This window comes from Wolffia australiana, chromosome 14 (genome assembly GCF_029677425.1).
Source record: "Wolffia australiana isolate 7733 chromosome 14, ASM2967742v1".
Classification (NCBI taxonomy): Eukaryota; Viridiplantae; Streptophyta; class Magnoliopsida; order Alismatales; family Araceae; genus Wolffia; species Wolffia australiana.
In genome coordinates, this window is record NC_135848.1 from 2,233,130 (window position 1) to 2,247,941 (window position 14,812).

At 37.4% G+C, this 14,812-nt stretch overlaps 2 protein-coding genes and 1 non-coding gene across 6 annotated transcripts; all 3 read right to left on the bottom strand.

Annotated features, from left to right (window-relative positions):
* Positions 1-5,938: 5,938 nt before the first annotated feature.
* Positions 5,939-6,040, bottom strand: LOC144712560 (U6 spliceosomal RNA). Its single transcript, XR_013583827.1, has one exon. It is a non-coding gene; the product is annotated as a U6 spliceosomal RNA (small nuclear RNA).
* Positions 6,041-7,759: 1,719 nt separating this feature from the next.
* Positions 7,760-11,566, bottom strand: LOC144711896 (UDP-glucose 6-dehydrogenase 3). 4 transcript variants are annotated; one of them, XM_078586033.1, is made up of 3 exons: positions 11,452-11,566; positions 9,250-10,029; positions 7,760-8,570 (listed from the first exon to the last, which is right to left on the bottom strand). In XM_078586033.1, the coding sequence occupies exons 2-3, from the start codon at positions 10,005-10,007 to the stop codon at positions 7,883-7,885; spliced, it is 1,446 nt and encodes a 481-aa protein (XP_078442159.1). In that variant the 5' UTR covers positions 10,008-10,029; positions 11,452-11,566; the 3' UTR covers positions 7,760-7,882. The 4 variants fall into 4 exon arrangements, with proteins under 4 accessions (XP_078442159.1, XP_078442157.1, XP_078442160.1 ...); XM_078586031.1 differs by having other exon boundaries at positions 11,375-11,533; XM_078586034.1 differs by having other exon boundaries at positions 9,250-10,022; positions 11,452-11,525.
* Positions 11,567-11,781: 215 nt separating this feature from the next.
* LOC144711897 (small ribosomal subunit protein eS19-like) lies at positions 11,782-14,262 on the bottom strand. Its single transcript, XM_078586036.1, has 4 exons — positions 14,105-14,262; positions 12,913-13,003; positions 12,625-12,808; positions 11,782-11,995 (listed from the first exon to the last, which is right to left on the bottom strand). Exons 1-4 carry the CDS (start codon positions 14,186-14,188, stop codon positions 11,923-11,925), a joined length of 432 nt encoding a protein of 143 aa, XP_078442162.1. The 5' UTR covers positions 14,189-14,262; the 3' UTR covers positions 11,782-11,922.
* Between the last annotated feature and the right edge of the window lie 550 nt (positions 14,263-14,812).

Consider the following 14,812-nt stretch of genomic DNA (forward strand, 5'->3'; position numbering starts at 1 on the left):
CACCCATTACGATTATGTAACTGAGTATTCACTCTCTCTCTCTGTCCCCCTCTCTCTCCCTCCTTTTCTCTCTCTCTCCCTCTCTCTCGGAATTTTCTATTTTAAGATATACCAGAGGTAGCCCTGAGAGAGAGAGAGAGAACTAAAGAAATATTTGAGTTTAGGACGAAAATTCATTTCCATTCGGGAATAAAATCTACACCATAATATACAGAATAAAGGAGCATTTAAGGGATATAGACTAATAGAGTTTAGGGGAATGAGTCGGTGGAAATAAACATTTTCTTTCATTTGAGCGAGCCTCATATTCTATTTGGAACTGTAAACATTTTCTTAAACTTTTGGAGTGATAGATTTCATTTTATAATTCCTTATAATTTTTATTGAGCCCTAATTTTTCAATCCTCTGATCTCTCTCCTTTAAAATATGCTTCAATGAGAAACTGTGAAACATTACCTTTCGCATAATTATACTGGCCAACTCTAAAAAAAATTTCATCATTATGATTATTTTTAACATAAATTCATGTTCATAGGATCCAGATTTTATTCTTTGGAGGAGGTTTTCTAAAATTACAGAAGAAAAAAAATTGCCTTTTGAATCACAACCCCATAAATCTGCATAATAAGATCATCATTCAGATATATACACAAACAGTTTTTTGGTTTCTAATGAAAATAAAAATTATTCCTAAAGAATGCAAATTCAAAGACTACAATAGCGTCATTTGGTGTATATTTGTAAAAGATACACATAAGATAAGACTACATTTGTGAAATCATGTAGTCAGCAATCTATTTGATGATACTGTTTTTTGGAAACTATTTTTGATTTTTTATTTTATAAAAAAGTTGTTCAAAAGATTAATAAGACTCTTCAATTTTTTATGTTATCGAAATATTTATTGTGTTGTAATTTATCAGTAATGCTTTCCGCGTTTATTGAAATACGTATTGTGTTAAAATGGCACTAATGTCGTGGATTTTATGATATAAAAAACAAGATATAGATTTTTAATATTTCCTAGACGGCTTTGGAGGCCAATCCAAAGGAAGCTTTGGGGATGAATTGGAGGAGGTTTTATATCATCTTTGGAAGACTGGGGGTCTAGGAGATCAAAATTTTACAAAGCCTTCATTTTTTAATACTTATGCCAAAACATCCTATTGACGAGTGTTTTGGTTTGGGAGGACCTCACAAAAACTCTCAAGTTAGTGCTTTCACAACTCTTTGCCAGGTATCCTCGAAAAGATTAAGGACCGGCCTTAAGTGTTAAAAATCGTGGGCCCCACCTTATCTTCTATTCCATTCTGTGTATAGGAATGCCTTCGATGAATTAATTACAAAGTGCTTTTTTTCAGTAAGACCTAACCCACTCTGGAGTAGGGATTGTCCGTCCGATATTCGGTATCGGACATTCCATATCTGATATCCGGAAAAAAACGGGACGGTGTCTGATATCAGATATCGGATATCGAACGATATCCGTCCAATAAATGAAGATGGATATCGAATGGGTAAGGACGAGACGGATATCAGATACCAGATATCGGATACCAGATATCTGATTTCGATATCCGGATATTAAAACCGGTATCCGGATATCGATGTCCGGTATCAACAGAAAAAATTAATTTTTATCATCCTTTTAGATAATTTATGCTAACAACGCCACGTGTTTTTAACATTTATTCTACCTCGTTTAATATATAGAGCCTAAAATTTTGATTTTTTTTCCATATGGGATAACAGGATTCGGAATTTAACATTAACTCCGAATCCTATTGTCCCATATGGAAGAAAACAGAAATTTTGAGCTGTATATATTAAACAAGGTAGGACATATATTAAATGAGCTCATAATATTTTAATAAATAATTATTATATTATTATCCCGTAATATGCATAATATATTTAATAAATATATGTAACATATTATTTACTCATTCAATAAATACAGTTCAAAATTTCTAATTTCTTCCATATGGGATAGAAGGATTCGAAGTTTAATGTTAAACTCCGAATCCTGTAATCCCATATTGAAGAAAAAAAATTTTGGGCCATATATATTAAACAAGCTAAATAGTTAATTAGAAAGCTCTATGCTTACCCGCTGGCCCACGTAAATCTTGTCCAACCGTTGCATTATGACGATTTAATTATATTTTTATACAACCCTTCTAAGTTGAATATCGAAATCCGATATCCAACTCTGATATCCGATATCGCAATCCTCCCCGAGAGACAGAGGCGGATGACAATATCAAGATGGATAACAATCTCGGATATCGATATTGTAGCAATCAATATCCGGATATCAGAAAAAAAAACAGATACCGAAAATTTGATTTTTGGTATCCAGTACAGCATACGTCCCGATACCATAATCCGGTATCGGGTCGGGCAATCCCTACTCTACAAGCATGGCTGGTGGAGGTGAAGGCCACAATGACTATAAGGACCACATGTGTCAATGTTAAAGCTATAAGATTGAAGGTTCATGCCTGATCTAAGATCTATGGCTGCTGTTGGAGCCAAGATACTAAGAAATAATGCATTATCATTTGGTCAACCTCAGTAGGGTACCAAGGCTCAGTAAAACAATCTTAATTTGTCATGGATGAGCATGCAGGTTCCTAGACTATAAATTAGCGGGTGGATAGGTGAGGATCCGAGAAGAAGAGCATCTGAAAAAGACAAATGGGAGTTTTTTTCCTGAACTTGAATCATAAATTTTTTATTTTCTTTCATCCCCCCTTCTTTCGTAGATAGTAGAACCTGATTCAGGTAATCACCAAGCCATTAAAAGAAGACAACAATCCTTCTCACAGCATGTGTGTGGGTCCAACTTTACTAGTGATAAAGAATGATAATGTATGGATATTATATATTGACTAATGTTTCCTCAACAAACTCACAATCTTAAACTATTCTCCTTTAGCAGTGGTTGATGAACTCCTTGAAGGATTACAGTATGAATGTATTCTGAAAGTTGGATATAAAATACGGTTATCACTAGATATGTTAGTGCAAGGACAACATCAGGCCATGTGGTGTATCCAATATCACGTCTACATTTCAAGCCCTTATGAATTTCATCTTTCAGCTACACCATTAGAGTGTCTTATTTTACATATCATTTTTAATTAAAATAGATCAGTTGAAGAGCATAGGAACACCTGAACCTAGCAATCTAAGGTCTCAATGAGCATGTGTCTGTTTTCTTTTCCAAAAAAAAATAGAGTTCATGGGGCATTCAATATCATCTAGACCCATTGAAATAGATTCTAGGACTGCAGAACCATTACAGGCATGTCCATATCATTACATGCTTTACTAGATACAATAACTCATGTTTAATATATTATCATCTGTATTTTGACATTATCTATGCAAAGCTGGCGTGGTCATCGACTCAAATTTTTAACAGTGCTGCAATAATACGAAATATTAAGGTACTCTAATTGTTTGACAATTTGAAGCAAGATCAGTCATTGACCTGATTTTAGCCCTCCAATATTTCACACACTAATTGGTAAACAAACCCATCAAGGGTGGGCTTTGATATTGTGCTTATGTGATGGAATTCTCCAACCACTTATTTCTGCCATTTAATATCATCGCCCGATTGACACTGGTCTATCTATGAACATAAATTTTTTGGCATCTTCCTTTCTGAATGAGATTCACATAAACCTCATGTTATAATTTTTCATCATTTGCACGATAAAATGCAGCGTGAATTGTTTTTTTTGAAACAGATGGAAGTCTACATCAAATACTATATGTTGATCTCCAAATTGATAGGATTTTAGCAATTCACTAAAAAATGTGAAGTAAACCAAGCTAGTAATGTGTTCTTCGACTTGCATACCCCTTAGGAGTTGAGATACGTGCCATAACTATCTCCAAGAATATTTATCTTAATAGTATATGTCATGACATGATATGGAATTCATAAGAGAATAATAACTCTTAAGCCCTTGATATTATATTTCTAATTGTACCTCGCTTGGTGGGAAGCCGACATAGTTTTATACCACCATAACAAATCCCAATCTTGTTTGGGAAGACATCTTCTTGGGTTTTATGGAAGGATTGTCCAAGTCTGGATGGCTGGAGGCAATCAATGTGATGGTCTACAGGCTCAAAAGTATAAAAAATTTCTTCATTTGAAATATCAATTGTCTTAAATAAATGGTTCAAGAAGGTCATGTGGGAAATGGTCCAGCTTCATAGCTTTCCTTTCTCCATCCTTTAGCATTGGAATATAGTGTTAATTGGCATATTATGGGAGGAGACTCGCGCCCAGCATTGTACTACCTTGAATGTTAGTTTGGTGTGTCATTTGAGACAGATGACAAAATCAAGGGGGAAAATCTTTTCTTGGAAACCTATCTATTATGACTTTTAGGGCACCAACTTTGGCAGAAGAGTCAATAGTTATGATGGGACAAACTCAGCTACATTGGACCTGACCCTCTTACTATTACACACTACTACATCATATTGTGTACACAAATAGGTGATATGGTTAAGATGCTCTAAGAAAGACACCCAAACTTATACCTGATCCAAGCCCACCTTCAGAAATCCAAGGCATCCATGAAATCTCAAGCTCTCGAGCACGAGTCTAGGCATTTAATTTTTCACATTTGTGTATTTATTTCATAATTTTTTGATACTTTTTTATGTAAATATTAAAGCCTTCATCATTCTAACGAGTATTTGATTTATAAGGATGTGTTGCATTCTATTCCATATCCTTCAAATTTTTAATGACTCTATTTAATCTCAAATATATTGTGTATAATTTAAAGTGAACTATGAACTTTTATCTTTTCATGGTGATACTAATCTTATGAACAATTAGTAAATGAACCTATAAATATACATATGTTTGATTCTGGTATATTTTCTATTTTTTGGTATTTTTACTTTTTATGAAGATTTAAGCAATGGAAGTATATAACTAATTATGATTGACTTAACCATGGTTTGTTATAACCATATTGTTACACAGAACACCAACATAATATAAACATCAAGCTGGTTCTTATATTTTATTGTGAACTATAAGGATCTACACTTTGGCCCCAATAATTTAAATAGTATATTAATATTTAAAATTAATTAAAAATAAGCATTTAGTATTAAATCATTACAGAGATATTAATAAGATTTATGGGAGAAAAAATGATTTTCACTTGCTTAATGATCCACCATTCGGATCTGGCAATCTAGATGTGTATCTGCACAAAACTTTGTAAATATATCCTGTATTTGTCCTTCTCTGCTTTTGTCCCCTTATTTTAACAAAAATATCAACTTGGCACCAGAAAAATGAGTATTGATTTGGGCATCGACAAACAGCCTTAATATCCCACATGAATTTATTGATGTGTTTTTTATATATTTCTCTGTTTGCACCTTCTGCAAAACTATTAGACTTTCTTAAAGGAATAAATTACCTGTCCTGGTAAAAAAATAAGGTATAATGTATTTTTTGTGATTTTACAAGAATTTAACATTTAATCTCATATCCTTCAAATTTTTAATGACTCTATTTAATCTCAAATTTAATAGGATTCATGTTTGCTTTTTACAAGACTTATGGAAATTCAAAAATCACTCACTTGGACTTACTTTACCCTATTATATTTGTATTGCATAAATCTTATACATATTTCATCTAAATATTTGTATTTGTTCATTATTTATTCTTTATACTGAATCTTACTAATTACAGCACTAATTAGGTCAAGAATCATCTCCAATATAATACCCATGAAGTAGTTGAGAAGTATTAAGATTACTGATTGATTTCACAAGCTTCTTCTGGATATCTCATTGTCTGCCATGGAAATACCAAGATATCTCGTGATCCATTAATAAATCATTTAAAATAGAATGAGTTACTACCTAGCATACTCATAATAATGGTTGGGTCATTTCTATATTTGTGTATCTCATCTTTGCACAAGGGCTATGTTAATCTTCTATGTATCATTCTTATTTAATCGGAAGCCCCAAAGGAACCAAATTTATGAATAAAATTGCTCTTTGGGAAAATACTAGAAGTCGAGGATTAGTATGAAATTTAAGTATTCAATAGCAGTAAAATATGATATCATCTTTCCTGATTCGTGTTTTAATTTTAATCATAATTAATTTGCTTAATCTGAATGCTCGCATGGTAAATGCTCACATGAATGGATTAGCCTGAATTCATAATAGAACGTAAATGATATATGGAGAATAAAAAATTGTAGTTTTTTGTTTGAAATTACTAATGAGTCATTCATGTTAATGAACATAATTTTTGGGGAATTTAAATATTCAAATCGGAAGAACTATTGAGGTTATTTATCTGATTCTAACAGGTGTAAAAATAGTCGCGCTGAACTCCTGGACTTTGTTGAGGTCCTGAATACATAATCCGAGGTCAACACTCCGAATTATTTGATTAGACAGTATTTACAACAAATGATAGATATAGAAACAACTACTCTCCGACATAATTCTCAATAAGAAATTATATTCACAACTTAAAAAGGCTGAACTAAAATGGATAAAAATTAATCAGGGTCAATAAAAATTCTACGAGAGAGATCACCTGATATATCAATGAGAATTTCATTAGGAAAAATTTTCAGAGATGAATAAATAGAATGGAATATGGAAACTAGAAGTATTGGCTCTTATGAGGAATAAGAGGAAGCCACTGATAGTATAATTTTACATATTAATTTTAATTTATGTAGAGAGTTAAATGTTAAATTCTTGTAAAAAGCAAACATGAATCCTATTAAATTTTTTGTCGAAGAATATGAATCACTCCTCTCATGATGTGAATAATACTTCCACAAAGGTTATCATGGATAAACTGTGTGTGTATTGTGTTGATGATTGTTGACAAACCACAAGGTTAGACCTATGTCAATTTATTTTCCTTCAAGTGTGCATCTTAATTGATAACATGGAATGATACGTTTTAAGGGAACATAAACACCAAATAACTATAAAAAAAAAAGAGGGAAGGAGGTAATAAGCCTACCATGACAATAATCTCATGCATGATAACATGATACATCTCCATAAACCCCTTTTTCCATGGATGAACATACCAAAATCACAGCTAAAAGTGTTTGGATCTAAGATTACTCATGCATGATACATCATTACAAGACACAGGGACATATACATGCAGTTCATGCAATATAAGCACCATCGCAGAAATTCCAAATGAGGAAGGTGGGGAAGCAGAGTTGTATCAATGGATTCATCAAGAGAGAGAGATAAGGGATATAGAAATAGAAACATAGAGATATGGAGAAAGAGAGAGAGAGAGAAGAATCAGATAAACCAAGAACCCATCAAAGGTGTCAATCAAGAGAGATAGAGATAGAGGGAGAGAGAGAGAGAGAGAGAGAAAGAGAGAGAGAACATGGGATGATACATTTTAAGAGAAAATAAGCACCAAACAACTAAAAAAAAAGGGAAGGAGGTCAGAAGCCTACCATCACAATAATCTCATGCATGATAACTTGATACAGCTTTATAAACCCGTTTGGATCTAAGATTATTCATGCATGATACATCATTATAGACACACACAGAGATATATGCAGTTCATCCAATATAAGCACCATCACAGAAATTCCAAATCAGGAAAGGTGGGGGAACAGAGATGTATCAATGGATTCTATCAAGAGAGAGAGAGAGATAAGGGATATAGAAATAGAAACACAAGAGATATGGAGAAAGAGAGAGAGAGAGAGAAGAATCAGATAAACCAAGAACCCATAAAAGTTGTCAATCAAGAGAGAGAGAGATAGGGATAGAGAGAGAGAGATGGGACTAACCAGAAGGGTTGGGCAGTCAAGCAACAGCAGGCATGTCCTTGAGCCAGGGGTCAAGGGGCTTGCCAATGGCGTAGACGATGAATCCGATGCGGCGCAGGTGGTCGGCATCGAGCACATTCCGTCCGTCGAAAACAAAAGCCGGCTTCTGCATCTGGTCATATATCCTCTGAAAGTCCAAAGACTTGAACTCGTCCCACTCGGTCAACACGCACACGCCATGCGCATCCTTGGTCGCCTCGTACGCGTCCCACACCACCGTTACCTGCTGCTTCACCGCCGTCGGGCTCATCGGCTGGAGGTGCAACGGATGGTCCCAGTCAAACTTGTTCAAGGCCAAGTCCCTCTGTATCTGCTCCTCTGTCACCTGCGGGTCGTATATGCTCACTGCAGCCTTGTCCCCCAGCAACCCCTTGCACACGTCGATGGCCGGCGTCTCGCGAGTGTCGCCCGTGTCCTTCTTGAAGGCGAATCCCAGCACTGCCACCTTCTTTCCCGAGACCGTGTTGAACATGGAGGACACCACCCTGTTCACGAACCTGCTCTTCTGGTAGTCGTTGATCTTGATCACTTGCTTCCAATAATTGGCCACCTCCGTCAGCCCGTTGCACTCGCAGATGTAGACCAGATTGAGTATATCCTTCTGAAAGCATGACCCTCCAAACCCCACGCTTGCGTTCAAGAACTTGGGCCCAATCCTCGAGTCCCTGCACATCCAAGACATGGCTGTCGGAATCGAAAGAAACAATCGACGAAATGACATGGATCATGGTTGGTTGGATGGGCAGATTGGATCGCAGAGATCAGTCTATCAAGATCTAACCAAGTCGGCTAATACAAACAAGAGGGTCATTTGCAGATCGAACAGCCGATCCTACAAATTGGATGGGTTGATAAGATCAACCCACTTCGTGGATTCGCTAATGGGCACAATAAGATTGACTTTTCTACAGATTGACTTTTTCTGAAATGCAGAGGGGACAGATACATTTATCACAAAAAATGTATCTGTCGATCATGATCCACCTAAAGAGATGGAGACAGCAGAACCTTTGTTTTCGACTGATCGTTAAATTGAAGGATTTTTTATTTTTTTCCATTTGATCTAGTCCAATCAGTTTGACCAATCTTGCTCAATCGACCTGATCTGGAAAGATTGGGAGATCATCATGGTCAATCGGATAGATCATCATAGATCAATCTAACCGATCAAACAAGACCGATCGATCTGATTAATCGTCATTGATCAATCAGGCCCAATCATTATCAACCAATTGAAATCTAGATCGATCAAAATTCTGATCAATCTAAAGAATCGATCAACATCAGATCGACTTGTGCCTTAGACTCACCCTATACTATTTCTTCAGTCGATGTATGCCTTACCGGCCGACAGCATAGGCAACTTCAGTGACGTCAGCGCCAGTAGCCTCGCAGAGCGCAGAGATGGCATTGACGGAGGAGATGCGCTGGGCGAGGAAGGCATTGGCCGCGAGCTTGGAGAGCTCTGCAGACCAGAGGTTGGTGGTGATGATGCAGCCATCGGGCACCCAGTGGGCATACACAGACTTAAGCGCCTCCACCGCTCTTTGACCTTCAGGTGTTTCCCGACCACCAATAAGCACTCGGTCCGGGTTGAGCAGGTCTTGAATGGCGGTTCCCTCGGCAAGGAACTCGGGGTTGGAGAGGATCTGGAAGTCAATGCCCTTGCTGTTGTGGGTCAGAATCTTCTCAATTGCCTCTGCTGTCTTCACAGGGACCGTTGACTTCTCGACAACAATCTTGTCAGATCTGGAGACATCCGCGATCATGCGGGCAGCACTCTCCCAGTAAGTGAGATCGGCAGCCTTGCCAGCGCCAAGGCCACGAGTCTTGGTTGGGGTGTTGACGGAGACGAAGATGATATCAGCCTCTGCCACGTGTTTCTCCACATCAGAGCTGAAGAACAGATTCCTTCCCCTGCACTGCTTGACCACCTCATCAAGACCGGGCTCGTAGATGGGGAGCTGGTCGCTGTTCCAGGCAGCGATCCGGGCCACTGAGATGTCCACTACCACCACTTCAATGGAGGGACACTTGAGGGCGATGATAGCCATGGTTGGCCCCCCAACGTACCCGGCTCCAAGGCAGCAGATCTTCACCATCTTTTCTTTCTCCCGCTGCACTCTAAGTAAAAAGCAAGATATTATATTGGAGAGACAGATGTACAGAACAAATAAATTTAGTAGGATGAAATAATAATTAAAGTGACTCTATCTTTATTTAAAGCACTTAAAACTTAGTCTGAACCCAGATGCCACATCTGTTACTTGTCGATCACATGAAGTTCATCCCAAGAATAAAGACTTCTTATGTACAGTGAAAAACGATCCGCTCATCTCATATATCTTCCAACTCATTTTGTGTTTACAGTTGCGAAGAGAGTTTGGAACATGCTTATGCAAATTGCAGTTATTGATGTCATTTTCCTGGTAATTTTGACTTGTTTCTACAAGTACCACCCTGCTAGGGAGATAATTCAATCCGCATACAGTAAGAGCTGCTTATCTAGCATCAGGAAACATGAACAGAAAGAGATGTCTTCTCATAGTAGAAATGCTACAAAACATTATTGAACAACGAGATTCTTTTACGGTCATTCAACAACTATAAACGTGATGGCGCTTGCTATTTCATGGGGAAAATCGACCGATTGACCATGCATATCTCAAAACAGTTATTACACGAAATTCAAAGAAAAAGGTGTCGAAGGAGATCTACGTCAATCAGAAACAAGAAAAAACTCGTCTGAAATGAGATAATTAATCGATGAAGTCTATCTATCGAACGTTCGATTAACCGCAGTGGATCGAGATCGTTCCAGAAGAACCATTAAAAAGCAATTAAAACAGTATATGCAGCTAGGTAGAAGCAAAATTTAAGAGAACATCTCAGACCTGAAATTGAATAAGGTCAAGAGTAGATCTGATTTGATCCCAAATAAATAACAAAGACGAGGTCCTTGACAGCCGGCACGGAGACAAAAACAGGAAACGACTTGCAATTCTTGATCAGCCACGCTAACAGAAGTTCCAACAAAACAACCAAACGCGCTCGGTCCTATCCTAAAATTAGCGACATCTTCTCCGTTCTACAGCCTAGTAACCGCAGCCAATAAAACGTTAAAACCGGAAAACAGCAATCCAGATCTACACTCTAAACCGAAAAACAGCAAGAATCTCAAGAATCGGAAGAACACGAGCAACTCAAGATCCGAAGCGCAAATCCAAAAAAAAAAAAATCAAACTCCCTCAAATCATCCAGATCTTCACGAAATGCAATAAAATGATGCGAAAGCGCGCAAAAACATACCAATCCAACATTTTCGCGCAGAACGAATCTCAAGGATCGGAAGAGCACAAGCAAAACAAGATCCGAAGCGCAAACTAAAAACAACCAAATATCATCCCTCAAATCATCCAGATCTTCACCGAAATTCACTAGCAAGATCAGAAAGCGCGTAAAAACGTACTGACTCAAAATCTTCGCGCAGATCGGAATCCTCTGCAGCAATCGCGTAATTCAGAAAGAATCGGACCAGCGCATTACCAATCAGATCGCCCGAAGTCGCTCAGCTCCAGCAGAACGAAGCAACAGAAGGAAGATCCCGCGTCAGATCTCAGCCTCAGCAACGTCGCAGACAGTCAGTATTTATACCCCCCGCTCTCGAGCACCGCGCACGTGCCTTGGACGGTTCGCACATTGCAGCGGGACCCACCCAGTGAAAAAAAAATTAATATCTTTCCACCGACGCGTCTCGGAATATCAGTTAAATTCATTAGGAATATGTCTAAATTCTCCTTCACTAATTGATAGGAAATAAGTCTTGAATTAAAATTTTGGGACGTGGATATTTAAATTAAGTAGTGCGATTTGGAATAAAAGGAATGATTAACTGGGATAATTTGCTTAATAAAGAGAGTGTTAAAAGGAATGACAAGCTAACAAGGGTTTGAAAGAAACAAAGCGCTGTTTCTAGAACAAAATTTCCACAATTTTGAAAAAGATCTTCATTGGTCCTCAAAGAGCGACGCTGACCCTTCCTGCGACTTGGTCGAGGTCCCTCCTGCCCTGGGAAGTGATACTCCTCCCTCTGAAATTTCAAACAAAATAAATATTATTTTTAGCAAAATAATAGTTGATTCCTAGTCAAATCATATTAAGGAATGACAAGATTAATTCGATCGTGAAATAGAACTTTTAAGTCATTGTCAAATGTATGGAAATCAATAATAGTTGAAGTCAAATCCTTAATCACATTGGGGAACGGTACAATGAACCTTAATCGTGTTCATTAATAGTGAAACAAGCATTAATTCTCATTCAAAGATGTTAATGCGAACGATTGTCGAATCAAATTCAAAGATTCAAGCCGACAAAAAACATATTAATCATTTTACTAAAGCTCGTGGAACGGTATTCATATCCAAGTCATGAATTAGTTAGAAGTTGGAAGTCCAGTAAAACAATTTTTTCCCAACAAAAAGATCTGGGAAAAGAAATATGAAATTTAATCGTATCATACTAGCTATAAAACAGAATTTAATACAAATTCAAAGTGAAATTCAACGATTCATTCCGAATAAAAACATGGGGGGATACTCTTAAGAACTTTCATGTCGATCAGAGAATTTTTCAAAAAATTAGTTTTCAACGTCCACGATTAATCAGAGGCCTCTAATTAATTAATTATGAAATCACGGTTTGTGTGAGAAAATTCACCCTTTAGGATCGACGTCGACGATTCCAACTTTCTGCAATTGCTGAAGAATGTGGCGGGCAACTGAGCCACTGCTCTTGGAGAAATGCGGTGGCCGAGTGCCGTTTCTCTTGCGCCCACCGTAGATCCTCTGGAATGCACCAACGCCCAATCCCTGCCTCAGATAGATGTGCCGGGCAATGGATGCTGTAGTTAAAAATTCAACAAATATAAGTTTAATCTATGAAAAGTATGATTATATGTCTTGAAAGAGAGATTAATAGATGGAGAACTAGAGAGGTAATGCTCACCAGCTCTGGTGTAGTACCAATCAGGATCGTAGGGAGCAAGTTCTTTGTGCACGCCAGTCTTCACGATGTCGGCCCAGTGAGGAAGTTCAATCTGATCAAATTAGACTTATATCATTAGAATGCAACATCTAATATATCTGATGATAACCCATAAACAACCTCTTGTAATTTTTAAATTCATGGGTGATCTAGAAAAATCAAGAAACGTCTCTCTCGAAAGAAATATCTCTAAAAATACTATCAATGCCCAGAGGCAGAGTACTGCGCAACAGTGTTGCAATGAATCAAATGGAAGTTCGCAAGATATTGAGAAATACGCATGAAATAATCGTTTTCTGGACGAGATTAACATATTCGGCTTCTCTATAGAATAAGCATTTGGACTCCTTAAGAGAATTTGTTCAGCTACTTGTTAACATGTGTGACGAAATTGCTGTAAGAGTCGGTCTTATCTGATTTCGATGAAAATAAGCCGCATATCAAACGTGTGTAAAATATATAACATCCATATAAGACTAACACGGTTAAATTTTACTGCACGTCTTATTATGTCGAATTTTCTACCTACAAAACACAACAGCGAAGCGAAGATATGAATACAACACCCTATTCCACAGCATTTAGAGAAACGACAATGTCACGAAGATCGCGAGTATCAAATAACACGAGTGATCAAGTAAAACCATTAAACATTCAATAACCAAAGAAAAAACTCGACAGCAAGGCTTCCCAAAAAACTAACCAAGTTAAGGAATGGGGATTTCCTATGTGCATTAGGAGATCACGCGCATCAAATTCTACGCGTCGCAGAAACTAAATGATCGAGCAACTTCAATATTGACACATACGAAACGACTAAACATTCAACAACTAAACTACAACGCCAGTGAAAAACTCAACCTAACAAACATTTCTCAGTTGAAATCTCTACCTACAATACACGTCAGCTAAACCATCAATTGAATATTACAACGAAGCAGAGAAGTGAAAACCTAACAGACATGACAAGATCTCTCACGGCACATAACACGCATAGTCTTCACAGACAACAAAAGTGAAACGATTAAACATTCAACAAGTAAACTGCAGCGCCAAGGCTAAACTCGACTAAGAAAACATCAAAAAGGACCAAAAAAAGCGGGAGTTTGTCGAGATCGGAGATGGATTAGGGATAGAGGATGGAAGAATTCACCTTTCCAGACCTCTTGAGGTGGGAGGCGTAGGCCTTGACGAAATCGTGCGGAGAAACATCCTTCACAGTTCTGGCGGCCTCCATGGCGGCACGATTTCGGGCTGCCCAAGCGACGGAAACTCGAGCGAGAGAAGTTGGATTAGGGTTACGATTGCACGGGTTTTATACCTACTAGGGTAACCGCTTATTCCCAAAATACCCTTCCCCTTGTTTCGGATTTTAGTCTTGGGGATGCTATCGGGTCTCGCGGGTACCGATCTAAGCTTTTTTATTATCTTTGTTTTTTTTTTCTTTTTTTGTAATGTAAAATTCGGAAAAAATAGCGATTATGTGGGGTTTTCTTTACCGTAGTAGTGTTTTTTTTTGTTACTGCTGAAGCTGTTCAATGTGAATTCTCGGAATTTTGGTTATGAGTATTTTCTTGGAATATAGTTAAAATGGTATTGGCAAATAGGATAGGGACGTCAAATTAAAAACAAGAGGCAATAGTTTCATGGTGTTTATTATTGTGTCGACTTGCATGCTTGTGAGCATAAAAAATATACATATATTAATGGACATAAGTACGTCATTACCCATGCATATGAACACCCGTACATATACTTGTATTTTGATTTTTTTAGTTTTTAGGTTTTGCAGTTTCTTTAGAAAGTTGTTAAAACATTCACAAAGCCTCAATGGCCAATAACCTCAATAGTGATTTGCATC

What these genes read in the sequence shown, in the direction of transcription:
- LOC144711896 (XM_078586033.1), bottom strand. Translation starts at nt 10,007, where the DNA reads ATGGTGAAGATCTGCTGCCTTGGAGCCGGGTACGTTGGGGGGCCAACC. An exon ending in GTTGCCTATGCTGTCGGCCG is followed by an intron (nt 8,571 to 9,249) that starts GTAAGGCATACA and finishes TTGGATGTGCAG; the next exon opens with GGACTCGAGGATTGGGCCCA.
- LOC144711897 (XM_078586036.1), bottom strand. Translation starts at nt 14,188, where the DNA reads ATGGAGGCCGCCAGAACTGTGAAGGATGTTTCTCCGCACGATTTCGTC. An exon ending in ACCTCAAGAGGTCTGGAAAG is followed by an intron (nt 13,004 to 14,104) that starts GTGAATTCTTCC and finishes TAATTTGATCAG; the next exon opens with ATTGAACTTCCTCACTGGGC. An exon ending in TTGGTACTACACCAGAGCTG is followed by an intron (nt 12,809 to 12,912) that starts GTGAGCATTACC and finishes TTTTAACTACAG; the next exon opens with CATCCATTGCCCGGCACATC.